At 43.7% G+C, this 25,458-nt stretch overlaps 1 protein-coding gene across 2 annotated transcripts in view; it reads right to left on the bottom strand.

Annotated features, from left to right (window-relative positions):
- Positions 1-25,458, bottom strand: part of RYR3 (ryanodine receptor 3) — a 693,107-nt gene that overhangs the window by 497,088 nt on the left and 170,561 nt on the right. For both annotated transcript variants that reach the window (XM_033952387.1, XM_033952388.1), the window contains exons 19-21: positions 21,246-21,438; positions 9,509-9,725; positions 3,880-3,984 (exon numbers count right to left, since the gene is read on the bottom strand). In XM_033952387.1, the coding sequence (XP_033808278.1) occupies positions 3,880-3,984; positions 9,509-9,725; positions 21,246-21,438 (515 nt within the window). The remainder of the gene's footprint in view (positions 1-3,879; positions 3,985-9,508; positions 9,726-21,245; positions 21,439-25,458) is intronic.

The raw sequence follows: 25,458 nt of genomic DNA, 5'->3' as shown, positions 1-25,458 counted from the left end.
ACCTTAACAAAAGGAACCAACCCATTGTAGTATCAAACATAACAGAAGAGTCCATTTTAAGAAAGGAAGATTATCAAAAAAGAGCATTATCACTGTAGATTTATACATATAAATAATGTTCCATTTATAGATGCCCTGTTTTGCAATTTATACATGCAAGTGGCAGATTTTAGAAACATGCGTACAAGCGAGGGTCTGATTAAGAAGCCGTTCTCCAACACACAAGAATTTTGCAGAAGTTTATAGTGTTGAATGTTAGACAGGTTAGCACTACTTCCCCTTCAAGTAGTCCTTCAGACCACAAGTCCAAATTAAAATCTAGCCAAAGGTTATATGTGACTTTAACCATTTGCGAATGTTAATGGGTAAAACTGCCACCTTTTTGAAAGAACGTAATTGAAAAAAATGGAACTTTGGCATTGACTCTGGAGGCCATTCGATTTAGTCTGTGTGTTCCTGAGCAATGATTTGTATGTTGAAAGGCTTCTATTTACACTTTCCACTCTCCCGGATATAGATTGTCCACTGAGAAAGACCACAATGTGTGCTGCTGAAAGAGCTACCCAGTGCAATTTTGCCCATTGTGGTCACAGATGTCCCTCATGGGTTACTGTGACACACTTTGTGCTCCCTTGTTTCTTCAAATAAGCTACTGCTTTTGTGCTTTTGAAAACCCTCACTGCTCTGCTGTGAAGCAAGGGAGTGAAAAAAATGCAACACCAGCTAAACTGCTCTCAGTTCCAGAGGGCTGATGGACCAAGCTGACTCTGTCATCATCTATTACCTTTGTACAACCTGACTCAGACATTGGTCTCCCAAACCTAAGAGGCATGCAACCGATGCATGTGGGAAGTCACTACTCATGAAAAGGATCTAGGTATCATCGTTGAGGATACATTGAAACCCTCAGCTCAATGAGCGGCAGTGGTTAAGAAAGCAAATAGAATGTTAGGAATTACCAGGAAAGGAATAGAAAACAAAGATGAAAATTCTATTGCTCTATGGTACATCCGCACCTTGAATACTGTATGCAGTTCTGATTGCTGCATCTCAAAAGTGATATAGCAGAATTAGACATGGTACAGAGAAGGGTGACAAAAATGGTAAAAGGGATGGGACAATTTCCCTATGAGAAAAGGCTAAAGCAGCTAGGGTTCTTCAGCCTGGAGAAGAGATGGCTCAGGGGAAATATGATAGAGTATAAAATACTGAGTGGAGTGGAGCAAGTAGATGTGAATCGCTTGTTTACTCTTTCCAAAAATACTAGGACTAGAGGTCATGTGATAAAGCTACTAAGTAGTAGATTTAAAACAAAACAGAGAAAATATTTCTTCACTCAACTCGTAATTAAACTCTAGAATTTGGTGTTGGAGAATGTGGTGAAAGCAGTTAGCTTAGCAGGGTTTAAAAATGGTTTGGCTCTTTTCTTTTTTTTTTTCTTTTCATGTTGCTGTTATATTTCAGTGACTCTTCTTTTGTCATTGTTTAATATTGCATCACTGATATGTTTTGCAATCTTTTATAACTCAATAAAACAGATTAAGAACTAAAAAAAATGGTTTGGCTAATTTCCTAAAACAGAAGTCCATAAGCCATTATTAAGATGACTTGGGAAAATCTACTGCTTATTCCTAGAATACGCAGCATAAAATCTGTTTTTCTCCTTAGGATCTTGCTAGGTACTTGTGACCTAGGTTGGCCACTGTTGGAAACAGGATACTGAGCTTGATGGACCTTTGGCCTGTCCCAATATGGCAACTCTTATGTTCTTATGTTATACAGTATACTAAGTCTGCAATGCTTTAGCCAGAGAAACCTGACCTCGTAACTCCAAGTAAGAGTTGATCAAATGCTCAGAAGAGAGGCTTGCAAAGGACACACATGAGCATGAGCCCAGGGCACTGATCCTATTGTAGCTGCTATTGGACCCAGGACTTCCATATAGTCTATGCTCAGAGGAACTATGTAGATCTCAAATCTGCAATTGAATCTTTTGAACCCTCTCCTTCAAAAGAAACATTTTCCTTAATTTGGTGTCAAAATTTGCTCCTAGGTATTACAAAGATTCACCACCTAACCAAGAGAATGAAGGAGTTTCAATACTTTGCCCTTAACTTGCCTGCTCTCTAGAAGAGAATTTGTTCAAATGAGCCAGTTGTCCAAGTAAAACTGAACTCTGGTACCTTCTCTTCAATATCTTCTGAAGGAAATTTAATCTTCTGAAGGAAATCATACTAGAGCCAAGTCAATATCGTCCGTAATACTGGATGCTCCCCCAAACTCCTAATACGGATGATATTGACATGGCTCTAGTACAGCGGTCTCAAACACATAGCCCACGGGCCACATGCGGCTCTCCAGGTCTATTTTGCGGCCCGCAGTCTGGACGCGATCAAGACAGCATTTCTCTTCCCCCTTCTCTTCCTTTTGGAGCAGCAGTGTGTCTGGCCGGCTCAGTCCATCGTTCCGTTCAAAGCTGCGGGTTGGCAGTTCCTCGCGCTATTCACTCCTGCATCGGAAGTCTCTCTGACGTCACAACATCAGAGAGGCTTCAGACGCAGGCACGGATCTCGCGAGGAGCTGCCACCCATGGCTTTGAACGGAAAGATCAACTGAGCCGGCCAGACACGCTGCTGCTCCACAAGGAAGGGAAGAGGGAAGAGAAATGCTTCTGCTGAAAAGGAAAGGGGGACCCTAGGGAAATGCTGCTGCTGCCTGTACAGGGAAAGGGATAGGGAGGGAAAGAGGAAGAGAAATGCCTCTCCTGCACAGGAAAGGAGGAAGTGAAATGCTGCTGCTGCACAGGAAAGGGGGAAGGGAAATGCTGCTTCTGTTGCTGCTGCACCCAATTGGGGGAAGAGAGGGAAGGAAGGAGAAGGGAGAGGAGAGGAACAAGAGAAGCCAAGTTCATGGGAGGGAGGGAAGGAAAGGAGATATCAGACCATGGAGGGGGAGGGAGAGATGCCAGAGCATGGGGGAAGGGAAGGAGACAAATGCCAGACCAGGGGAAAGGAAGGAAGGAGGGAGGGAGAGAAAGGAAGGAAAGAGATGCCAGACCATGGAAATAGGACGGAAGAAGAGAGAGATAGGAAGGGAAGGGAAGACATGGAAACGTAGATTTTGAAAAGAAAGCAGAAAAATTGAACATTAAGTTAATGCCAAAAGATGGATGCAAGGCAGAACATGAAGACGGAGAGAAAAACAGTCAAAGGACAAGAAGGCCCTGGAAACATAGTTGAAAGTACAGAAAAATAAAGTCACCAGACAACAAAGGTAGGGAAAATGATTTTATTTTCAATATAGTGATTGAAATGTGTCAGTTTTGAGAAAGAAAAGATATTAAATTTTAAATGTGAGGGCTGCAGAAAAAATAGAGTACTTGGAGGGCCGCAGAAAAAATAGTTAATGTCTTATTAAAGAAATGACAATTTTGCATAAGGTAAAACTCTTTATAGTTTATATATCTTTCCTTTTAACTGTTAAAGGAAAGTTTTATAAACTATAAAGAGTTTTACCTCATTCAAATTGTCATTTCTTTAATAAGACATTAACTATTTTTTCTGCGGCCCTCCACGTACCTACAAATCCAAAATGTGGCCCCACAAAGGGTTTGAGTTTGAGACCACTGCTCTAGTATGATTTCCTTCAGAAGATTAAATCATCCATAGCTCTGCATCCATTTGTGCTTTTGTGTACCAATCAATTCATAATAACCATGAGATTTTTAAGACTCCTGAGGCAGGCCATCTTGGCCGAAAAATGTACATGTTGAGTCATTGAGTTATCTTTGGATGAATAAAAGGACTTTTTTAAAATATATTTGAGTCCATCAGTCTGTATAGGACATTTCCACTCTTTGTTTTGCAGACAAATCCTTACCTTGCCATAGGTCCAGCCAAGTTCAATTTTATTCATTCCCCAGAGTTCATGGATATTTTCTGCTAGTTTATCCCTGATCTTTTCAAGATAGGGAGGTAAGACAACCTGGGAGAAGCAGAAGAGTTTTTCATGCCCATCTCTAGACAAAGAATTCAGATTATCATAGACAAATAGCAAGTATTTGCTGGTCATCCTCAGGCTGCATAAAAATTTGCTCTGAATTTTAGAGAATGCACACTGAAAGCAGCTAAAATTTCTTATATTGGTAAGCAGTGTATATTTAAAGTGGGGCTGTACTAATATTCAATTTGATTCGGTCCCGGATAGTGGCCGCAATACATTATTACTGAATAGTAATTCACTGTGCTAATTTGTACTAAAATAAATACTTGATGTCTGATTTCACATTGCTTCTTTTATTATTTGCTATGTTAAAGCTCAATGCCCATTCATATTCGGTATTCATATTTGGCCAAATAATATTTTTCATTACTCGTATTCAGCAGAATAGTACAATATGCTATCTGATACAGCTCAAATTGATTATCTAAATTTTAAAAATTATTTTATACATTTGTGATTTCTCTCTCATTTCAAGACTTGCTTGTGTACAAGAAAATTCTCTAAGATGCCTCTACACCAGTGGTTCCCAACCCTGTCCTGGAGGACCACCAGGCCAATCAGGTTTTCAGGCTAGCCCTAATGAATATGCATGAGAGAGATTTGCATATACTGGAAGTGACAGATATGCAAATCTGCTCCATGCATATTCATTAGGGCGATCCTGAAAACCCAATTGGCCTGGTGGTCCTCCAGGACAGGGTTGGGAACCACTGCTCTACACCACAAAGTGTACAATTTGCATTATAAAAACATAAAATTATAAATATTACTTTATGATGGATGAGTTAATCTTAGCACATAAGAGTACTTGCTGTAAGGGACCAATTTGAAATACCCACATAGGTACAAACTATACAGGTACTTTTGGTTTATGTTACTTTATTTATCTATTTATTTTAAACACATTTAGAAACTACAATTCTGTTTAAGCCTTTTGCAAATTTTCAAAGAAAACTACCTACATTGTTTTTTTTGGAAAATTAGCAAGTGCAAAGTACATCTATTTAATCCTGACCACGTATTTTACACCTGCTATTTATTCAGGCAGCAAATAGGATATATTGATTGAATGTACATATGCTATTTTTCCTCCCCTGTTGTAAACATGCCAGCAAGGATGCTCTTCTTTTCCTGTACTTTTAACTGGATTTGAAAGTGATTTTTAAGCCGGCCATTTTACTGGGAATGAACACTTATTTACCCATTGTAAATGCCTTTGAAAATTGCCTGAAAGGGCCAATTTTATAACATGCAAAAATTAGGTCAGTTTTCAAAGTAAGCCTATGCACATAAGTTAATTTAGAAAAGTACCCTGGCAAAACTATCTGCATATAATTACATCTTCTGTGTAGTATGGGTAGTTTTGCTATGAAAATTACTTTCATACGTTTGCAATCTAAAAGTATGTTTGCAACTTATAACAGCACCCAGACTCCTGAAGCAGGTAACACAGCTTACACATACAATCTTACTCCCATATTGAAAGGTTAGTTTTATCAAATGACATTTCTGGGGATAAAGCTGTGCTTCATGTATGGAAATGCTTTCTAAAATTACACTTTGAGGAGGCAATTCTGTAAGGAGCCACCTATAGTTAGGCAGAAAGTATATACATAAATACCAGATCTATGGCTGGAGTAAGTGTTTGCACCTAAGCACATATGCATATATAAACTTAGTTATGCTAGCATTCTCTAAGGAATGTAGGGAGTGTAGCTGTGTGAGTGGAAGAAAAAACAGGCTGTGAGAGCAAGAGGAACTCAGGGAGAGAGTATGGGCTGTGATAGAGGAAGGTGGCTGGGAGAAGGAGACCTGTTTTAGGAGAGAGGAAGGAAGGCAGGTGGGGACAAAAGATGCAAAGGAGGAGCTGAGAGACGGAGTGCTTCTTTGTGGGACTGGAAAAAGGGGGAGTGAGGATAGAGAGGCCAAGAAGGTGACAGAGGTAACAGAGGTGAGAATTGGCTTTACGGGGTGATACTAGAAGGAAGTCAAATAAATGAGAAGACTAGAAAAGAATTCAATAAAACAAAGAACATGAAGGCAGAGGAAGCATAAGAGAAGATCAAGAATAAGTAGAGACAGAGGATATAATATAAACAGCAGACAAAAAAATGTAATAATCTTTATGTTAGATGAGGTGGGGAATAGCTGGTATTTTGACATTCTCTTTCAGCCCTGTAGTCACCAGAATATACAGGTTATTTTACTGAAGGTACAAAAGGGGATAAAGGGAGTTTTAGCCAAGCCTAGCAATAAAAAGAAAAAAAAATAGAGAAGACCATCATGTTCCTTTTCACCAAAATAAAACAATCAAGCCTTCGACAAGGTACCTCACGAACGGCTACTTAAAAAGCTGTGGAACCACGGGGTGCAAGGGGATATCTACCGATGGATCAAACACTGGTTGGCAGGCAGGAAACAGAGGGTTGGAGTAAAAGGCCAATACTCAGACTGGCAATGGGTCACGAGCGGAGTTCCACAGGGGTCGGTGCTGGGACCTCTACTGTTCAATATATTTATTAACGATCTGGAGACGGGGACAAAATGTGAGGTTATCAAATTTGCTGATGACACCAAACTCTGCAGAAGGGTTAGAAACACGGAAGGCTGTGAAGACCTGCAAAGGGACCTAACGAGACTGGAAGACTGGGCAAAAAAGTGGCAAATGAGTTTTAACGTACAGAAATGCAAGGTCATGCATGTAGGGAAAAAGAACCCGATGTTCAGCTACAAAATGGGGGGAACACTGCTAGGAGTGAGTAACCTTGAAAGGGACCTGGGGGTGATGGTCGACATATCACTGAAACCATCGACGCAGTGTGCGACAGCCTCAAAGAAAGCAAACAGAATGCTGGGCATCATCAAAAAGGGTATCACAATCAGGACGAAGGAAGTCATCATGCTGCTAAATTGCGCAATGGTACGCCCGCACCTGGAGTACTGTGTTCAATACTGGGCGCCATACCTCAAGAAGGACATGGCGGTACTCAAGAGAGTGCAGAGGAGGGCGACTAAACTGATAAAAGGTATGGAAAATTTTTCATACGCTGACAGGTTAAAAATGTTGGGGCTGTTCTCCCTGGCGAAGAGGAGACTTAGAGGGGACATGATAGAAACCTTCAAAATCCTAAAGGGCATAGAGAAAGTGAATAAGGACAGATTCTTCAAACTGTGGGGAGCCACAAGCACTAGGGGTCACTCAGAGAAATTGAAAGGGGACATGTTTAGAACAAATGCTAGGAAGTTCTTTTTTACCCAGAGGGTGGTGGACACATGGAACGCGCTTCCGGAGGATGTGATAGGCCAGAACTCTGTACAGGGGTTCAAGGAGGGTTTGGATAGGTTCCTGGAGGATAAGGGGATAGAGGGGTACAGATAGAACTTGAGGTAGGTTATAGAAGTGGTCAGAAACCACTTCACAGGTCGCGGACCTGATGGGCTGCCGCGGGAGCGGACCGCTGGGCGAGATGGACCTCTGGTCTGACCCAGTGGAGGCAACTTCTTATGTTCTTAACCTGCTTGAATGTGGATAGCATGGATAGGCCAGGCTGGACTGAAACAGATATTTGGCTGAATATGGAAGGAATATGTGATATAGATAGGCTGTGGGTGAGCGAGGAAGGGAGGAGAAGAAAAGTGATGTATAATATTTTATATAGTATTTTATGTTGTTATTCTTAATTGTGTATGTTTTGTTGTAATCCGCTATGAACAGTGGAATGAGTGGAATATACAATTTTTTTTTAATAAGTAAATTGGTGGGGGTTAGGTGAGATTGGGAAGGAATAGAAACTGTTGGGACATTTAGGGGAAGATTATGTATAGGACATTGGTCATAGCTGCCGAGAATCGTACACTGGTATCCTATACAGAATCGCGTCTACCCTAACAGACAGATACCTAACCGGCCTAATTCTCTAATTGGCGCCCATGTTACAGGTGCCGGTTAGAGAATTGCATTGCCATCAGCTGATTGTGGCAAGGAATTTCCCTGCCGCGATCAGCTGAGCAGCTTCGATCATGGCAGATCAAAAAACTCCCGTGAAGTCAGCCAACAGGAGGGATGCCCACTCCATCCTGCTGGAACCCCTGAACCTCCCTGAGAAAACCCTTGGCAGGAGGGATGCCAATTCCCTCCTGCTAGAACCACTGATGCCCCCTCCCCCTGAGAAACCCCCCAGCAGGAGGAATGCCCACTCCCTCCTGCTGCCACCACCCAAGAACTTCCCCCGTCACCCAGCAACACCCCCCTCTTGTCCCCCAACCTATAGACCCCCCCCCCGGCATCATTACTCAAACCGGTAGGCCCCCCAGCACCTCCAGGCAGCACCCCCCCATAACCCCAAACTCTTTCAGATGAAAGTCCGGCCAGAGAGATGCATACACCCTCCGGCCAGCAGGCCCGTCTCTTCAAAATAGCTGGCCTTCCCCTTCCTGGTGCATTCTAGGATGCACCGGTGAGGGGCCTAAGGTTAAGAGTGGCCAAAATGCTTAAGGACCCTCCCATAGGAGAGACCTTAGGCACCTGGGCCAACCAAAGTCTTATGCCTCTTCCCCAGTGGGATTCAGTGGTAGTGGCCTAAGACTCCTATTGGGAAGGAGGCCTAAGACTCCGGTTGACCCAGGTGCCTAAGGCCCCTCCTATGGGTGGGGAGGTGGTAGGAGGGAGTGGGCATCCCTTTTGCCAGGGGTTTTCTCAAGGGGGTGAGGGGGCATTTGAGGTTCTGGTGGTAGGGAGAGGGCATCCCTCCTGCCAGGGGTTTTCTCAAGCGGTTTGGGGGTTCTGGCGAGAGTGAGCATCTCTCCCTCCGGCTGACTTTGCGGGGGTGATTCCTTGCCATGGCCGCGGCCACTGATGCTCAGCTGATTGTGGCAGGGAGATTTCCTTGCTGCAATTAGTTCAGTGGCTGCCTCTATGTGACATGTAGGCCAGCATTTTTCTGGCCTACATTTCAGGTGTCTGTCTCAGCCCTAGAGAGATGCCTAGGGCCACTTAAGCTGACCCAAGGCCACTCTCGGGTGAAACCACACTGACACCCAGCCTTGGGCAAGCTTAGTGTCCTGAGGCGTCTCCCTCAACCGCGACAGACACCTCAGGTGGCCTGCCTCTTGGGTTTTTGGGGGGAAACGCGTGTCCCGATTGGCTGATTAGACAGCGGTAGTATGCTTATCGCCGCCTAAAATTGGGATGCCATTTATAGAATCAGCCCCTTAGTGTTTCCCTAGCTCTTCTTTTAGCCATCGTTCCTTCCAGTGTATGCATTACCTGCTGTACTCCACATCTAAATATTGTCTACATGGTCATGTGTGCCGAGATGAGTATTCCATTCATTTTAAAAAGTAGGTTCCTATGCACATGTGCCAGTTTTAAATGAAGTGTCATATGCAATTGATCTAGGCTAGAACATCACACAACTCCCTGCGTTGTGTTGCATATAGTACTATATATAATCATAAAGTCTCCCTATCCCATCTTTCCCACCTCATGCATTCATGTTTTAGGTACCTGGTTGGTTTCAATTGGACAAGGGATAAAGGAAGCCTGGGAAAGGAAATGGGTTGTACCCAGCAAATCACGTTCTCCATTATGATCTCTTTTATATTCTTTCACTGGCTCCAATCTCATCTTCTCTCTAGGGAGCAAAGCTTCATAGCAAGGAGCATAACCAGCTGGAGGCAAAAATTTAAACTCTCCATGATGTCCACCCAGCAGGAAACGGGCTCTAGAAAATTATAAACGAAAATAAGCTGAATAAGAAATGCAGGATCTTGATCAAAGATTTTGGATTGAATATCAGATTCACACATTTTCAAGAAGAATTCTGCTAGAGGTCATGGCAGCTGCTAGGGGGAGGAGCCAATGGGGTTCACTCCTGTCCTATCACCCACTGAATCACCAGGGATGAACAGATAGCCCCAGGAGCCTTACTGGGGTGGAGTAAGTGGGGATAGGGTCAGGTGTATTGGTGAGGTAGTTTGGTTGGGGGCCTGTGAGGGGAGATCAGGTTCTGTCTGAGGGAGGGGTGTTGGGAGAAAGGGGACAACAATGGAAGATACAAACTGGTATCCAAAACCTACATGGGTGCTAGTCTACATTTAGTGCCAGTACCACTATAGCTAAGCAGACAGAGCTAGATGCACTAAAGTCAGCAGTCGTTGCTAAACTAGTTTTGACTGCTTTAGCGACAATCACATTTGCCGACCCGATGCACAAAATGGCTCACAGCATGTTTTTTCCCCTTTTGAGGACATGTCCAGATGGCTTTTCAAAACCCAGCACTTTGTCCAGGTTTTGTAAAGCTTCCCGACATAATTGCGTTGGGAAGGGGCATGCATGGATGCAATGCGTGATATCATTGCGTTGTGTCCGCGCATGTGCGGATGCCGTCTGGGGGTGGGGCTGGGTGAAGAACAGGGTGGGAAAGAGGCGGAACTGAGCGGTCCTGGGAGTGTGGTCATGGGTCCAGATTTTCCCAAAGGAAAATCTGGTAACTCTAGCGATTGATGCACTAGCATTGCTTGGTGATGCACAAAAAAAAGCAACCAAAAGAAATGGCTGGTCAAGACCAGTTGCTTACCTGTCTTACCGGCACTTTTTTAATTGGCACAGATGCTGTGTACATGTTACACATGCATAATATATGCCCCATTAAAAAAAAGCACCCTTCCCACCGATGACAGCCCCCACCGATGAACCAGAACCAAGGACTGACCCCCCTGTTGAAAATCAGCAGGAGGGATGCCCACTCCCTACTGCCTTGCCAACCCCACACACACACATACATGAGAAAAAAATTGGCAGGAGGGTATTGAGGTTATGTGAGCGCCATGGGTGTTATTAATAATTTAAATTGGAAAATAAAAGCATTCAAGGTGATACAAGTTGATTAACTTTGAAATTATTTGGGGTAAATGAGACACTTGAATTGTGGAACAATCTGTACATGGTTAATCAAACTGAATAAAAATATTAAAGTTTTGTAAGCTGAAGTTCTCAGAAAGAAATATAGCCCTGAGTTAGAAAGGAAAAAGCATGCTGATATGCACATAGTTAAACAAAGGAAAAGCTTATGTCAAGAACTTTCAGGGGTTAATTTGTGTTTGGTATATGGAAAGACTGAAATAATAAGAACCCATTGTAAAGTAGTAGCTGCACGGAAATGGAAAAGGTGAGTTATAGTTTTCCCACGAAAACAGGAAACTTAGGCCTTTACATAGGATGTATGTTGGACAAAAAAGGAAGTCTGTTCCTCATAGATTAACACACACATGATAATTAGCAAAGCTCATACAGATGTTATAAGGATAGAAAAAGTGAAATACTGCCACCTACTGGGCTTAACATTGGCAAATTTAGGATTTAAGTGTACACTTGAGTAATGTATTCCTGGAAGTCGTGTGATCAACTGTGCCATTTGTATTCTAACATATGGATAATGATGTCAGATTAGGTATAAAAGGTCTTTGTTTTGTAGCCCTCCTTGAGAAAGTAAGAACATTGGATAACGTGCATGTCTCTCCCTAGACATAAAAGACATTAATAAACATGAATTTGACTGTTGCACAACTTCCATGTCTGTTCATTTGAATTTACAGAATGGGATTCCTTACCCAATCATATTGGGAGAGGGAGCTCATTTTGACAATTCTTTTGGCACCTCTGTTCACGTCTCTCAGCCTGGCTTGAACAAGGGATGCCCACTCCATCCTGCCAATACCACATCAGGAGCTACCTCCCTGAACCATCCCCTACCCTCCCACCTTCCCCCTAAAAAAGGCAGGAGGAATGCACATTCCCTTCTGCCACCGGATGCTCTTCAAAACCTCCCCCTACCCAGTACCTTTGTGTGAAGACAGCAGGAGGGAGGCCCGCCAATCCAGAATGGTGGGCCTTCCTCTCCTTGGTGCATTATGTGATGCACAGGGAGGGACCTAAGGCCCTGACTGGCTCAGATGCCTAAGGCCTCTCCCAAACATCTAAGTCAATCAGGGCCTTAGGCTCCTCCTGTATCCCAGGATTTGGAGGGGCCTTAGGCGTCTGTATCCTGGGCCTTAGGCTCCTCCCTCTATATCCCAGGATTGGGAGGAACCTTAGGTGTCTGAGCCAATCAGGGCTTTGCATCATGCTCCGAGGAGGGGAAGGCCCGCTATTTTGGATTGGCAGGCATCAGAGCTAGCGGGACCAAGCCTCCCTCCTCTCTTCACACAAAGATACTGGGGAAAGGAGTTTGGGGATGGGGAGAGGTTCAGAAAACCTGGAAGAGGCATCACTCCTGCTAATGTTTTCTCATGGGGGAAGGGGGGGCAGTCGGCAAGGTGGGAAGGAGTGGGCATCCCTCCTGTCAATTTTTACTGGTGGGGGGGGGGTCAGTTTCCAGTGTCAGCTCATCATGGAGATGTCAGGGAGGACTGTCATTAGTGGGGGGTGCTTTTTTATTTTTTTTTAATGGGGCAGATATTGCGCGTGTGTAACACACACACAGCATCTATGCCCATTTTAAAAAAAGAAAGGTTTCCTGCCCCAAACAGCAGCATGAAAGGATGCTTCCCCTGCCTCTCAGCTGTTCGGGTTTCCCATGCTGGCTCTACACATGTGTGAGAGTCACTCTCACAGCGATCAATCAGATGGGAGAGACAGAGATTATGACAATCCTCAGTGTGAATCATTTGCATGCAAAATTTTTAGTGCATCAATAACTCTTTTAGAATTGGCCAAAAATCATATCAGAACGGACCCACCAGTCTTACTGATCCTGTTTAGTGCATCTAGCTCATATTTAGGAGTGCTTTTTGACCAGTCCTATCTGCCCACTTAAGCTATGCAGGCACCAAAAGTGAATATTGCTGGCCATCTGCTGATTCCTTCCCAACTCAACATCCATAATGCCCCTTTCCTGCCTAGTTTCAAGATGGCTGGTTAGTGAACATAAGAATAGCCTTACTGGGTCAGACCAATGGTACATTAAGCCCAGTAGCCCATTCTCACGGTGGCCAATCCAGGTCACTAGTACCTGGCCAAAACCCAAAGAGTAGCAACATTCCATGCTACCAATCCAGGGCAAGCAATGGCTTCCCCTATGTCTTTCTCAATAATAGACTATGGACTTTTCCTCCAATATTCAGTAGTACTGCCCAGTTGAGCATGCTGCATATTGGCAGACAGCCCACTGAACAAGATTTAAGCAGGCAGACTGTGTGTGTGGGGGGGGGAGGGGGTGGGGGGGACTTGGTAGGCCTTAGGTCTAGTAGCAGCCAACCAGTGTGCAGCCATGGACTTTTTGATAGCTTTGCTCAATGGCAGCTATGTACCTTCCCCCAGTGGTGCAGCATTTCTCGCTCTCCACGCCCCAACCCCTATCATGGTCCTGCATATCTCTCTCTCTCTTCCTTCTTGTTGTCCAACATTTCTCCTGTCTTCCCTTCTGCTCCTGGGTACAACAGCTCTCCCTCGCTCTTTTTTCCCTCCCTTCCACTGTCCATCATCTTTCCCTTCCTCCCCTCCACCCGTGGGGCTGGCATGTCTTCCTCCATTCCCCTCTCTCCCTGCTCAGAGTTCAGCATTTTCCCTCCAGTTTCTACTATCTCCTGCCCATGCTCTGACATCCCTCCCTCCTCACCCTTCCCCTTGCTCATGATTAGGCATCGCTCATCCCCCCACATCTGCCTTCAAATTTTTCTTTTTCTTTTAGATTGCCAGCAACTGCAATGCCTGTCACCCTCTCCCAGAAGCCCAGCCTGGAGCCTTTCCTTTGGCATGTCCCCTAATACAGAAACAGAAAGTTGCATCATAGAGGACAGGACATATCAGAGTGAAAGTTCTAGGGCTGGCTGCAGGAAGTGGGTGTGAAGCACTGCCTCTGTCAGCAATCTCTAGTGGTAAAAATCTGAAGATAGACAGGGATTGGGGGTTAGGGAAAGGAAGAGATTTGAATCACGGGCAGGGAGGAGGGGACTGGAAGACAAATGAAGGGCAATGGAGTAGAGGGGAGAGGTGACTTGGTTGGCTTTAGGTCTATTAGCAGTAAGCCTCTACCAGTGGCAGCACTGGACTTTTGCCAGGCTCAATCAGTGGTAGTTTTGCTCTTAGGAAGGAGTGAAAGACCAGAAGGGTGAATGGAAGAACTGAGTGTAAAAGCCAGAAAGCTGCTAAATAGGACAGAAGGAAAAAGAAAGAAATTGAAAACTGGAAGGTAAAGGGAAGAAGGAGAAAAATCTAGCTATGAGTAGAGAGACAAATAGAAAAATGGAACAAAAACTGAAAGATTTTCATCTGACAGTAATGGAGGGAAGGAAGATAACGAGAGGATGAAGAAACAGAAAAAGAAAAAGAGACCTTAAAAATTACTTAGGAAGTAATCAACAAGGAAAAAGAAGACAAAGAAACTATGAACAATCCAATTAGAAATTCTGAATGATCAGATAGCATAGGTATTACATGTGTATCAGTACTGCATGATGAGAATGGCAGCCTCTTGCACATTTCCTCTGATAAGATTCTCTCCATGGCGTGATATATCTGCCAACTTCTCCTTCACTTCTGGCTTGTGAGTCTGCAAACACCAATCCCCTTTGAAAGGCTCTGGATACCATATCTAAAGTACCACAAGTTTCATGAAAAAGTGGCCTAGTGGTTAGAGCTACAGCCTCAGTACCCTGAGGTTGTGGGTTCAAACCCTGCATTGCTCCTTTTGACCCTGCGTAAGTCACTCAATTCTCCATTCGCCCAGATATGTTAGATAGATTGTGAGCCCACCAGGACATATAAAGTAACATAGCAGATGACGGCAGATAAAGACCCGAATGGTCCATTTAGTCTGCCCAACCTGATTCAATTTAAATTTTTTTAATTTTTTCTTCTTAGCTATTTCTGGGCAAGAATCCAAAGCTCTACCCAGTACTATGCTTGGGTTCCTACTGCTGAAATCTCCGTTAAAACCTACTCCAGCCCATCTACATCCTCCCAGCCATTGAAGCCCTCCCCAGCCCATCCTCCACCAAATGGCCATATACAGACACAGACCGTGCAAGTACTGGCCTTAGTTCAATTTTTAATATTATTTTCTGATTCTAGATCCTCTGTGTTCATCCCACACTTCTTTGAACTCAGTCACAGTTTTACTCTCCACCACCTCTCTTGGGAGCGCATTCCAGGCATCCACCACCCCCTCCGTAAAGTAGAATTTCCTAACATTGTCTTTGAATCTACCACCCCTCAACCTCAAATTATGTCCATTTTCCTTTCTCTGGAAAAGATTATGTTCTAGGTTAATACCCTTCAAGTATTTGAATGTCTGAATCATATCTCCCCTGTCTCTCCTTTCCTCTAGGGTATACATATTCAGGGCTTCCAGTCTCTCCTCACATGTCTTCTGGCGCAATCCTCCTATCATTTTCGTTGCCCTCCTCTGAACTGCTTCAAGTCTTCTTACATCCTTCTCCAGATACAGTCTCCAAAACTGAACACAATACTCCAAGTGGGGCCTTACTAATGACCTGTACAGGGGCATCAACACTTTCTTCCTTATACTGGCTACGCCTCTCTTTATACAGCCCAGCATCCTTCTGGCAGCAGCCACAGCCTTGTCACACTGTTTTTTCGCCTTTAGATCTTCGGACACTATCAGCCCAAGGTCCCTCTCCCCGTCCGTGCATATCAGCTTCTCTCCTCCCAGCATATACGGTTCCTTCCGATTATTAATCCCCAAATGCATTACTCTGCATCTCTTTGCATTGAATTTTAGTTGCCAGGCATTAGGCCATTCCTCTAACTTTTGCAGATCCTTTTTCATATTTTTCACTCCCTCTTCGGTGTCTACTCTGTTACAAATCTTGGTATCATCTGCAAAAAGGCACTCTTTTTTTCTTCTAACCCTTCAGCAATGTCACTCACAAACATATTGAACAGGATTGGCCCCAGCACTGAACCTTGAGGGACTCCACTACTCACCCTTCCCTCCTCCGAGCGACTTCCATTAACCACCACCCTCTGGCGTCTGTCCAACAGCCAGTTTCTAACCCAGTTCACCACTTTGGGTCCTAACTTCAGCCCTTCAAGTTTGTTCAACAGCCTCCTATGAGGAACTGAATCAAAGGCTTTGCTGAAATCTAAATAAATTACATCTAGCATATGTCCTCAATCCAGCTCTCTGGTCACCCAATCAAAAAATTCAATCAGATTCGTTTGGCACGATTTACCTTTTGTAAAGCCATGTTGCCTCGGATCCTGTAACCCATTAGATTCAAGGAAGTACACTATCCTTTCTTTCAGCAACACTTCCATTATTTTTCCAACAACTAAAGTGAGGCTCACCGGCCTGTAGTTTTCTGCTTCATCCCTGTGACCACTTTTATGAATACGGACCACATCCGCTCTCCTCCAATCCCCAGGAATCACTCCCGTCTCCAGAGATTTGTTGAACAAGTCTTTAATAGGACTCGCCAGAACCTCTCTGAGCTCCCTTAGTATCCTGGGATGGATCCCGTCTGGTCCCATTGCTTTGTCCACCTTCAGTTTTTCAAGTTCCTCATAAACACTCTCCTCCTTGAACGGCGCAGAATCTACTCCATTTTCTCGTGTAACTTTGCCAGACAATCTCGGTCCTTCTCCAGGATTTTCTTCTGTGAACACAGAACAGAAGTATTTGTTTAGCACATTTGCATTCGTTCTGAAACTGTCTCCTTCCAACTTTTCCGAATGCCCTCTTGTTCTTTTATGATTCTTCAAACTTTCAAAACATAAAAGAACAAGAGGGCATTCGGAAAAGTTGGAAGGAGGCAGATTCAGAACGAATGCTAGGAAGTTTTTCTTTACCCAGCGTGTGGTGGACACCTGGAATGCGCTTCCAGAAGACGTAATAGGACAGAGTACGGTACTGGAGTTCAAGAAAGGATTGGACAATTTCCTGCTGGAAAAAGGGATAGAGGGGTATAGATAGAGGGCTACTGCACAGGTCCTGGACCTGTTGGGCCGCCGCGTGAGCGGACTGCTGGGCACGATGGACCTCGGGTCTGACCCAGTAGAGGCACTGCTTATGTTCTTATGTTCTTATCACTCTCCACATATCGGTTCCCAGCATCTTTTAGTTTAGCAATTCCATTTTTCATCTTCCTCCTTTCACTAATATATCTGAAAAAATTTTTGTCTCCCTTTTTTACATTTTTAGCCATTTGTTCTTTCGCCTCGCCTGTGCTTTCGCCAGACATATCTCTCTCTTGGCTTCTTTCAGTTTCACCCTGTAGTCCTTTCTGCACTCCTCTTCTTGATTTTTTTTATATTTCACGAACGCCAACTCTTTCGCCTTTATTTTCTCCGCCACTAGTTTGGAGAACCATATCGGCTTCCTTTTTCTCTTGTTTTTATTGATTTTCCTCACATAAAGCTCCGTAGCCATTTTTATCGCTCCTTTCAGCTTAGACCACTGTCTTTCCACTTTTCTTATGTCCTCCCATCCTAACAGCTCTTTCTTCAGGTACTCTCCCATTGCAATAAAGTCCGTATGTTTGAAATCTAGGACTTTAAGTAGGGAAAGTAGGGAAAATGTTTGCGTACCTGATTATAAACCATTTAGATAACCTTGATAAGTGGTATGTATATAAATAAACTGTTTGTTTAACACACTCCCACTATTTGGCTACTAGCTGATGGAGCTCATCAGCCTTCCCTTGGGTGAGAGTATCAGTAAGCTGCCACAATGTTTTGTTAGTTAATGCCTATGAATACACAGAAAGAATATACATAAGCACAGCATTCTGGTAAAACTTTTCCTCAAAGAGTCCAAGGTCCTTGCCTCCCTCCCCAGGAGCACCAAGAAGTGAGCCTTTGTACCTTTGGCTCTTTTGAGTGTATATTCCAGCACCATGAAATGGTGACAAAGCTGAAACTCCTCATATTCCAGTGCCTTTTGGACTCTATACATTGAGTCAACCTGGTCTCCCACATATTCATCCATACCTGCTTCAGAATTCTGTGAACAATCACTGTCACAACTTCTGTAGGGACTCATCAAACTATAGGATGTCTAAAATTTTCCCCTGGGGTCATCATCAGTCTCCAAAGGAATGGGATAGACTTTCTAACAAAATCAATTAATGAAAGGTCCTCTGGGAGAGATTTATGTCTGTATGGCAGGGAGGGGACTGAGGAAGAAAGTAGACCTCTCCTCCAAGAAGGCTACTAGTTTTCTACTCAAAAATGCACAAGCACTCAGATTCTGACTCATAAAAGTACTCTCTGGGAGATATTTGAGTCTCTGCCTTCCTTGCATGACTGAACTCCTGGTCAGGTGTCAGCTTGTACTGTCAAGGCACCAGGGATCCGTTGTGCACTGGGAATCTTCTGTGCACCAGGGAAGCTCCCTCCATCTTTCACCTATGGGTTGGAGATTGGTCTGTATTGAATCCAATGCCCTTTGAGGCCTCAGTGCCAATGCATCCCACGCAAGCAGTGAGTGGATTTTGAAAAGCAGTTGCATTGCCTCAGGCTTTCGGCATCGATGCTGTCAAAGCTGTAGTTTTGCTTTGGCACAGAACTGTGCCATACAATCTTCAAACTTTCTCATAAGCTGCTCCTTGAAGGCTGTCATTGACAAAGATGGAGGTACTGTAATACAGTCAGAGTAGCCTGTCTTTCTAAGACACATAGGGTGTATTAAAAACTTTGTTTCAGCTGTTACACTGCCTCCAGTGTCAAAGAGGATGAGTGTCAAAGAGGGGTGTTTTAAAGGCACCAGCAATCTCAGTGCCTCTATGCTCTTGGCACCATACTTCAAACAGGACCAATATTGGTGCACCTTGGTCAAGCCTTCTTTGTTCATTGGTGCTGGTGAGGATTAAGAAAAATCCTTCTTCCTCAGGAGGGGTTTAGTAGATGACAGGAGGAATCCTTCTTTCTCAGGAGCAATTTGGTAGATGACTGACCCTGATGGCTTCTATCAACACAGTATCAATGGTAACTGATGTACTCTCAGGCCAGGACACCAGGACACTAGTCCTGTAAAGGACACCAGAATTGGGCTTACGCTCACCCAAAATAAACCCGATTATGTAACCGACATCCATGTTACAGACGCCGGTTACAGAACCAGGTTACTGTAGATGCGGCTATACTTATCACAGCAAGGGATCTCTTTGCAGCGATAAGTATAGCGGCCGCGGCTGCCAGTCCCCCCCCCCAAACGATCATGGAAGGAGGGAGCCCAACCCCTCCTTCCCAAAGACCTTCCACCCCGAACAATTATGGCAGAAGGGAGCCCATCCCTTCCTGCCGGACTCCCCCATTGAACCCTCTTACCCCTCCCTGATGATCGCCAGCAGGAGGGTGCCCAAACCCTCCTGCTGGATCCCTCCAACGAACTCCCCCACCCCTCCCGGAAGATTGCCGGCAGGAGGGTGCCCAACTCCTCCTGCCGGACTCCCCCAATGAAACCTCCCTCCCTGGACTCCCCCAACGGAAACCCCAACCTCCCCTCTCTGGACACCCCCATGGGTTCATCTTGAAAGGTGGTTGGACGGACGGGTCTTCCCACCATCCAAATAAAGCAGGCCCATCCCTCTCTGGCCCATCCCACACGAGCCCAAGGCACCCTCCTGTTGGCAATCTTCCGGTAAGAGTGGGTGGATTCGTTGGGGAGTCCGGAAGGAGGGGTTAGGCACCCTCCTGCTGGCAATCATTGGAGAGGGATGGGAGGTGAGATAGATGACAGGAGCCTATGGGGGGTTTTTACAGGTTGCGAGATCTATTCCTACATTTTGCTGAAGTTGTTAGTCTCGGGCTTGTGCAAACTGGTTTCAGTTCAGATGCTGAGATGCTAATGTGTGGCATGTGAGTGTGTGGATTTCTTGCTCTTGGTCATTAACCAGTGCTGGAAAGACAATGAACAGTGCTGAAAGAAAAAAAAAATGCCCGTCAGCAGAACACTCCATCCAGGAACCTAACAACTGATAACATGATGCCAGGCTAATGCGCTGAGGCACTGCTGTACCCGTGTGAAGAATGGAAACTTCAAGAAGAAGAAAGTTCTAGGAGTTATGCCTGTCCAGGGCCCCCCAGGGAAGAATGGAGGCGTGGACTAGGAGAGGGTTAGACAGGCATTTGATTTATCCAATAGGGTGGTACATAATAGCCAGGGGAAGGTCTTGCTAGGAAAAAGATACTTTCTGTATAAAACCCCCATGCTCTGGCAGAGGTTCCTTAGAGAGACTGTGCCATGCTTACAGATGCCGTCACTGTTGGTATGAGGTTTTTTTCTCTCCATTGTATATGTCCAAACTGATTTATTTCTGATTTGACAAATGCTGCTATAATACTAATTACTAGAATAAAAAGTTATTTGCTTTGGAATATACAATGTCATCTTGTTGGTTTTTATTTATATTTTTGGTGGGTTTTTTTTAATCACATCGGATCTCCGGTAAGGTAAAGCAGCCTTTCACTTCAGGGGGGTTTGTTGGGGGGGTTCCGGCAGGAGGGGTTTGGCTCCCTCCTGCAGTGATCGTATGGGGGAGGGGGACTGGCAGCCGCTACACTTATCGCGGCAGGGAGATCCCTTGCCCTGATAAGTATAGCGGCTGCGTCTACTTACAATGTAGGCCAGCATTTTGCTGGCCTACATTGTACGCTTCTCCCGCTGGCCTAGGGAGACATTTACAACCACCTAGGTTTGCCTAAGGCTATACCTTGCCTTAGGCGAGGTTAGGGGGTTTTGTGGGCCTCCCTAGGCTCCTGGAAGCACCTTCAATATAGGCCTCCTGCACGGGGAGCATTTTTTTTTTTTAAACGTGCATCACAATTGGATGGTTAGACAGCTGTGGGATACAATTTATAAAATCCGGGCCTCAGTGCTAATGCATTCCAGTCTCTGATGCAACTTCTAGAGCCAAGGAGACTATTGCTTCCAATGCCAATTTTAATGGACCAGATTCATTTGCATTTAAAATAAGTTTGTGCTTCAGGCCACCATCTTGGGTAAGCTATTACTCCTGGCGCACCTTTAAAATCCACTGGGCACTTTTTTCTGGTAAAAGTCAGAAAAAAAATTGAAAAATTGCCCTCTTGTGTGCCCAAGGCCAAAAACAATCTGAAAAGGATGAGGAAAATAAAGTAAACTTAGAATGATAATAAAATCTTTCCAGAGAAAATAAAAGGAGTTTGCAGGCAATCCTTGCATGACAAACAACAGGACTTACACACTATATGATAATGAAAAAATGCAATAATATTGTATAAATCAAAATGCAGTACTTACTTGACCCCTGCAGACAAGCTGACCACAGGAAAGAAGAATCCATCCAAGCTAAAGTTCTCAAACATGCCCTGAACTGGCTGTCCATTAATGCGAAAGGAAATACTGGGAACGCCTAAATCCAAGCAACAACTGACAACATCATCAGAGGCCAGGAGGTGCTGATAGCTAGATGCCACTGCTCTTGGAATGCGACCTAACAATAAAAACAAAACCAGAAAATATTAATTTCCTGAAACAAAAACAGCTTTATTGTTTTGTTTTGGGTTTTTTTTTATTGCAAATGTACAAATCCAAGATAGAAGTCTAAAGAATGAAATGTCTCTTCAGTCCTGATCAGTAGGGGCCTAATATTTTAAATCAATTGAGCGCCCAAATTTAGGAACCTGATTTGGTGCTAAATTCAGCTGAAAATGTACCTAAATGTAGGAGTTGAAAAGCTCCTAAATTTAGGCCTACCGTTCTTTTGCCTAGATTTAGAGCAGTGGTCTCAAACTCAAACCCTTTGCAGGGCCACATCTTGGATTTGTAGGTACTTGGAGGGCCTCAGAAAAAAACTGTTAATGTCTTATTAAAGAAATGATAATTTTGCATGAGATAAAACTCTTTATAGTTTATAAATCTTTCCTTTTGGCTAAGTCGTAATAATAATATTGTAATTTATAGCTAAAGAGACATTTGATCAAGAAACTGTTTTATTTTACTTTTGTGATTATGATAAATATACCGAGGGCCTTAAAATAGTACCTGGCGGGCGAATTTGAGACCACTGATTTAGAGCCTATTTTAGATGCTAGGTGCTCAAAATCAATGCTAAACTCCTAACTTTTCCAGTTCCTTCTAAATGCACCCCTATTGCCTTTCACTTTTTTTTTTTTTCAGCCTTTATGTTGAAACATTTTATTGAAGAAATCACCTTTCACTTTTTAAGCCACAAAATATAGGAGTTGAGTGACATTTTGAACATAAATTTAGACCCTCAATAAATTTTCTTAAAGGCCAATTTGAGAGCCTGAATCTGAAATTTAGGAGGCCAAACCCTTTGAAAAGTGATCCCTTCATTGCTCCCATCTTTATACTGCAGACAAATACTGTAAGCCCTACGATATTATGTGCCATCCTCTGACAGATCATTAAATACACTGTAAATTTCAAACTGTGAGAGCCAAGCATATGTGGCACTGGATATTTCAGCTCTAGTGTGTTGCTGCTGGATTTATTGGTCTCGTGGGATCCTTGCTTAGTGGTCTGGAGAAATCTACTATCTTATCCCATTTTACTGCACAAGATAACTAAAGAACTGTAAGCAAAGTGCATTATTAGATATTACCTTTCAGGCTTAGATACTCACTAAAGGGAATCCCACACAACAGTGGAAAGATAGATACATGAGAAACACAAACAAATCAGAGAGAGCAAAGAGGCTTAAAGTGGGTAAAATAAGAAGTTAAAGCATCCAGCTATGAATAGTATGCCACTACAAAAGATTCCTAGATAGAACACTTTCCTTCCAAGCAGGCATATGGAACAACACCCTAAGCAACCTCCTCTTGAACTCCCCAATGTACCAAGCTCTCAGGGGATCCCTCAAAACCCACCTGATTCTCCAGACCCCTGCCTCTTTCTGACACCCCCCTCTCTTCCCGCTTCCCCTTTTCCCCTTTACTTTCATCTCTCTCGCTCTCTCTGTCCCCTTCCCCCTCCTTACTTTACTTATATTGTTAATTACCCCACATTCCCACTCTGTAATCATCCACTACTGTATCCACTATTAAATACTGTCTAGAACCGAAAAGGTTCATCTTCTACTTTGTACTTTTCCACTATTGTATACCGTCTTGAACTGAACAGGTATGACGGGATATAAATAAAGTTTTATTATTATTATTTACAACTCAATGTTGATGGGAAACATATGGGCAAGGTGATGGCTAAGAAGAAGTTTGTGCCCATGGCAACTAAATATTCAGAGCCTGATATTCAAAGAAACTTGTGTAGCTGGCAGTGTGGCCCTGATTCTATAAAAGGTGTCTGCAATTAGGCGCCTAGCCAATCTAGGCTCCTGACTTAATTTTTTAATTGGTTCAATCAGCACTGTTAATTGAACAGCACCATTAACCAATTACAAATGATTAAAAAACTAATTTTCATGTAGGTCCCTAACTCAGTAGATGCTGTGTATGCATTTACAACAAGGTTCATTGTTTTCCCCTTTTTAATATAAATTGTAAAACACTTAGAAATCTTGATTTGCGTTTCATCAAAATTTTAATAAACTAAAAAAAAAAAAAAATCCTACCTGAAAAGTACATAAGAACCTAAGAATAGCCTTACTGGCTCAGATGAATGGTCCATCAAGCCCAGTAGCCCGTTCTCACGGTGGCCAATCCAGGTCCCTAGAACCTGGCCAAAACTCAAAAAGCAGCAACATTCCAATGGCTTGCCCCATGTCTTTCTCAACAACAGACTATAAACTTTTCCTCCAGGAAATTGTCCAAACCTTTCTTAAAACCAGCTACACTATCCACTCTTACCACAACCTCTGGCAATGTGTTCCAAAGCTTAACTATTCTCTGAGTGAAAAAATATTTCCTTCTATTGGTTTTAAAAGTATTTCCCTGTAACTTCATTTAGTGTCCCCTAGTCTTTGTAATTTTTGACGAAGTGAAAAATCGATCCAGTTGTACCCATTCAACTCCACTCAGGATTTTGTAGACTTCAGTCATATCTCCCCTCAGCTGTCTCTTTTCCAAGCTGAAGAGCCCTAACCGTTTTAGTCTTTCCTTATACAAGAGGAGTTCCATCCCCTATATCATCTTGGTCGCTCTTCTTTAAAACTTTTCTAGTGCCGCTATATCTTTCATGAGATAAGGAGACCAGGAAAGATATAGCAGCTCTAGGAAAGGTTCAAAGAAGAGCAACCAAGATGATAAAGGGGATGTAAAGAGTTAGGCGCCAGTAGGTGCCTGCCTTAAATGTTAGTGTTTTAGGCCAAGAAAACCCTGGACTAATATACAGGTGTCTACGATAAAGATGCCTAGCGGGGCCTAAGATAGAGATGCCTGGTAACCCTTTGGAGCACAGGATCATTGTCTCCTAATCTTCCTAATCCTTTTTGAAACTCAAAATTGCTAGGGGGTCAGGTGCTAACACTTTGGAAGTTGGTAGCACTGGAGGCTGGATAGAGTTGGCATCTCTCTTGCCTCCTGAATTTAGAGCTGGGTCTGGTTGGTTGGGAACGGTCCAGGGGATCCTCTTGGGCCACCAGCTTTTTTGTGTGGTTGGATGTATGAGAGTGGGAGGTATAAAGAAGCCACTTGGGCCACCAGAGTTGTTTTAGAGGGGCTGGAAGGAGGGGAGTAGGAGTCTATTGGACAACTGGTTCATCAAGGACCTTGGGTCATTTTAGGTGAAATGTACTTCGTTACAGATGACCTTTTTGCTCCAGATCTGGAATAGAAGATCAGTACTATGCGATGAGTAAAAGCCCAAAAATTTTAGCACATCTTAATGCATATTATGCTATATTTTAGCTCAGTGGTTTTTACTGTTAATTTTCCCACACTAAAGTTCTTATTACATCAAGAGTAGGATTAGTGTAGGGAAATCTTGGGTTAACCACTGCACGAAAGGACAACACAATTTACTGCTTCAGGGTCCACATAGTCAGTCAAATCCAGAAGCAGGAAGACCCTCCTGGTTCAGCTAATGAAATAAATGCTAGCAAATGCAAGTTCCTACCATGGGATGTCAGTGAAGGAGGTTAGAAGTGAGAGTGATAGGGGCATAGCAGCTGTCCTGCTTACATCTATCAGGCGCTGAGGCAGGTGGGATGTGACATGTATATCCTGGACATCTGGATGATTCTACTGGACTCTACAGACCTAGATTTTCACTTGTGTATGCTGGACACCCTGTTGGAAACTACAGACATATTTTCCCATAGCCAGGCCCAGACTGTTTGCAATGCTAACAATGATGTTCTTGTTTCCCTGCTGGGAAAATTTCCCTCCAAGGTTATGCTGAACTCACTGCTATATGACTTCATAGACTTCATATGCCAGACACCCTGGAAAGACATAAACCTGTTATAATGAGCAAGGAGCTCTGCTCATGTGGGTGTAACGAGATGAAAGAACTTGGTACCAACACATTTGCTCTCTATCTCCCAACCAAGCTATGGAAACCAGACAGCTGGATTGTGGAAAGGCCATCT

This window comes from Geotrypetes seraphini, chromosome 7 (genome assembly GCF_902459505.1).
Source record: "Geotrypetes seraphini chromosome 7, aGeoSer1.1, whole genome shotgun sequence".
Lineage (NCBI taxonomy): Eukaryota > Metazoa > Chordata > Amphibia > Gymnophiona > Dermophiidae > Geotrypetes > Geotrypetes seraphini.
The sequence above is the reverse complement of the archived record's forward strand: the minus strand, read 5'-3'. Positions and strand labels throughout refer to the sequence as shown.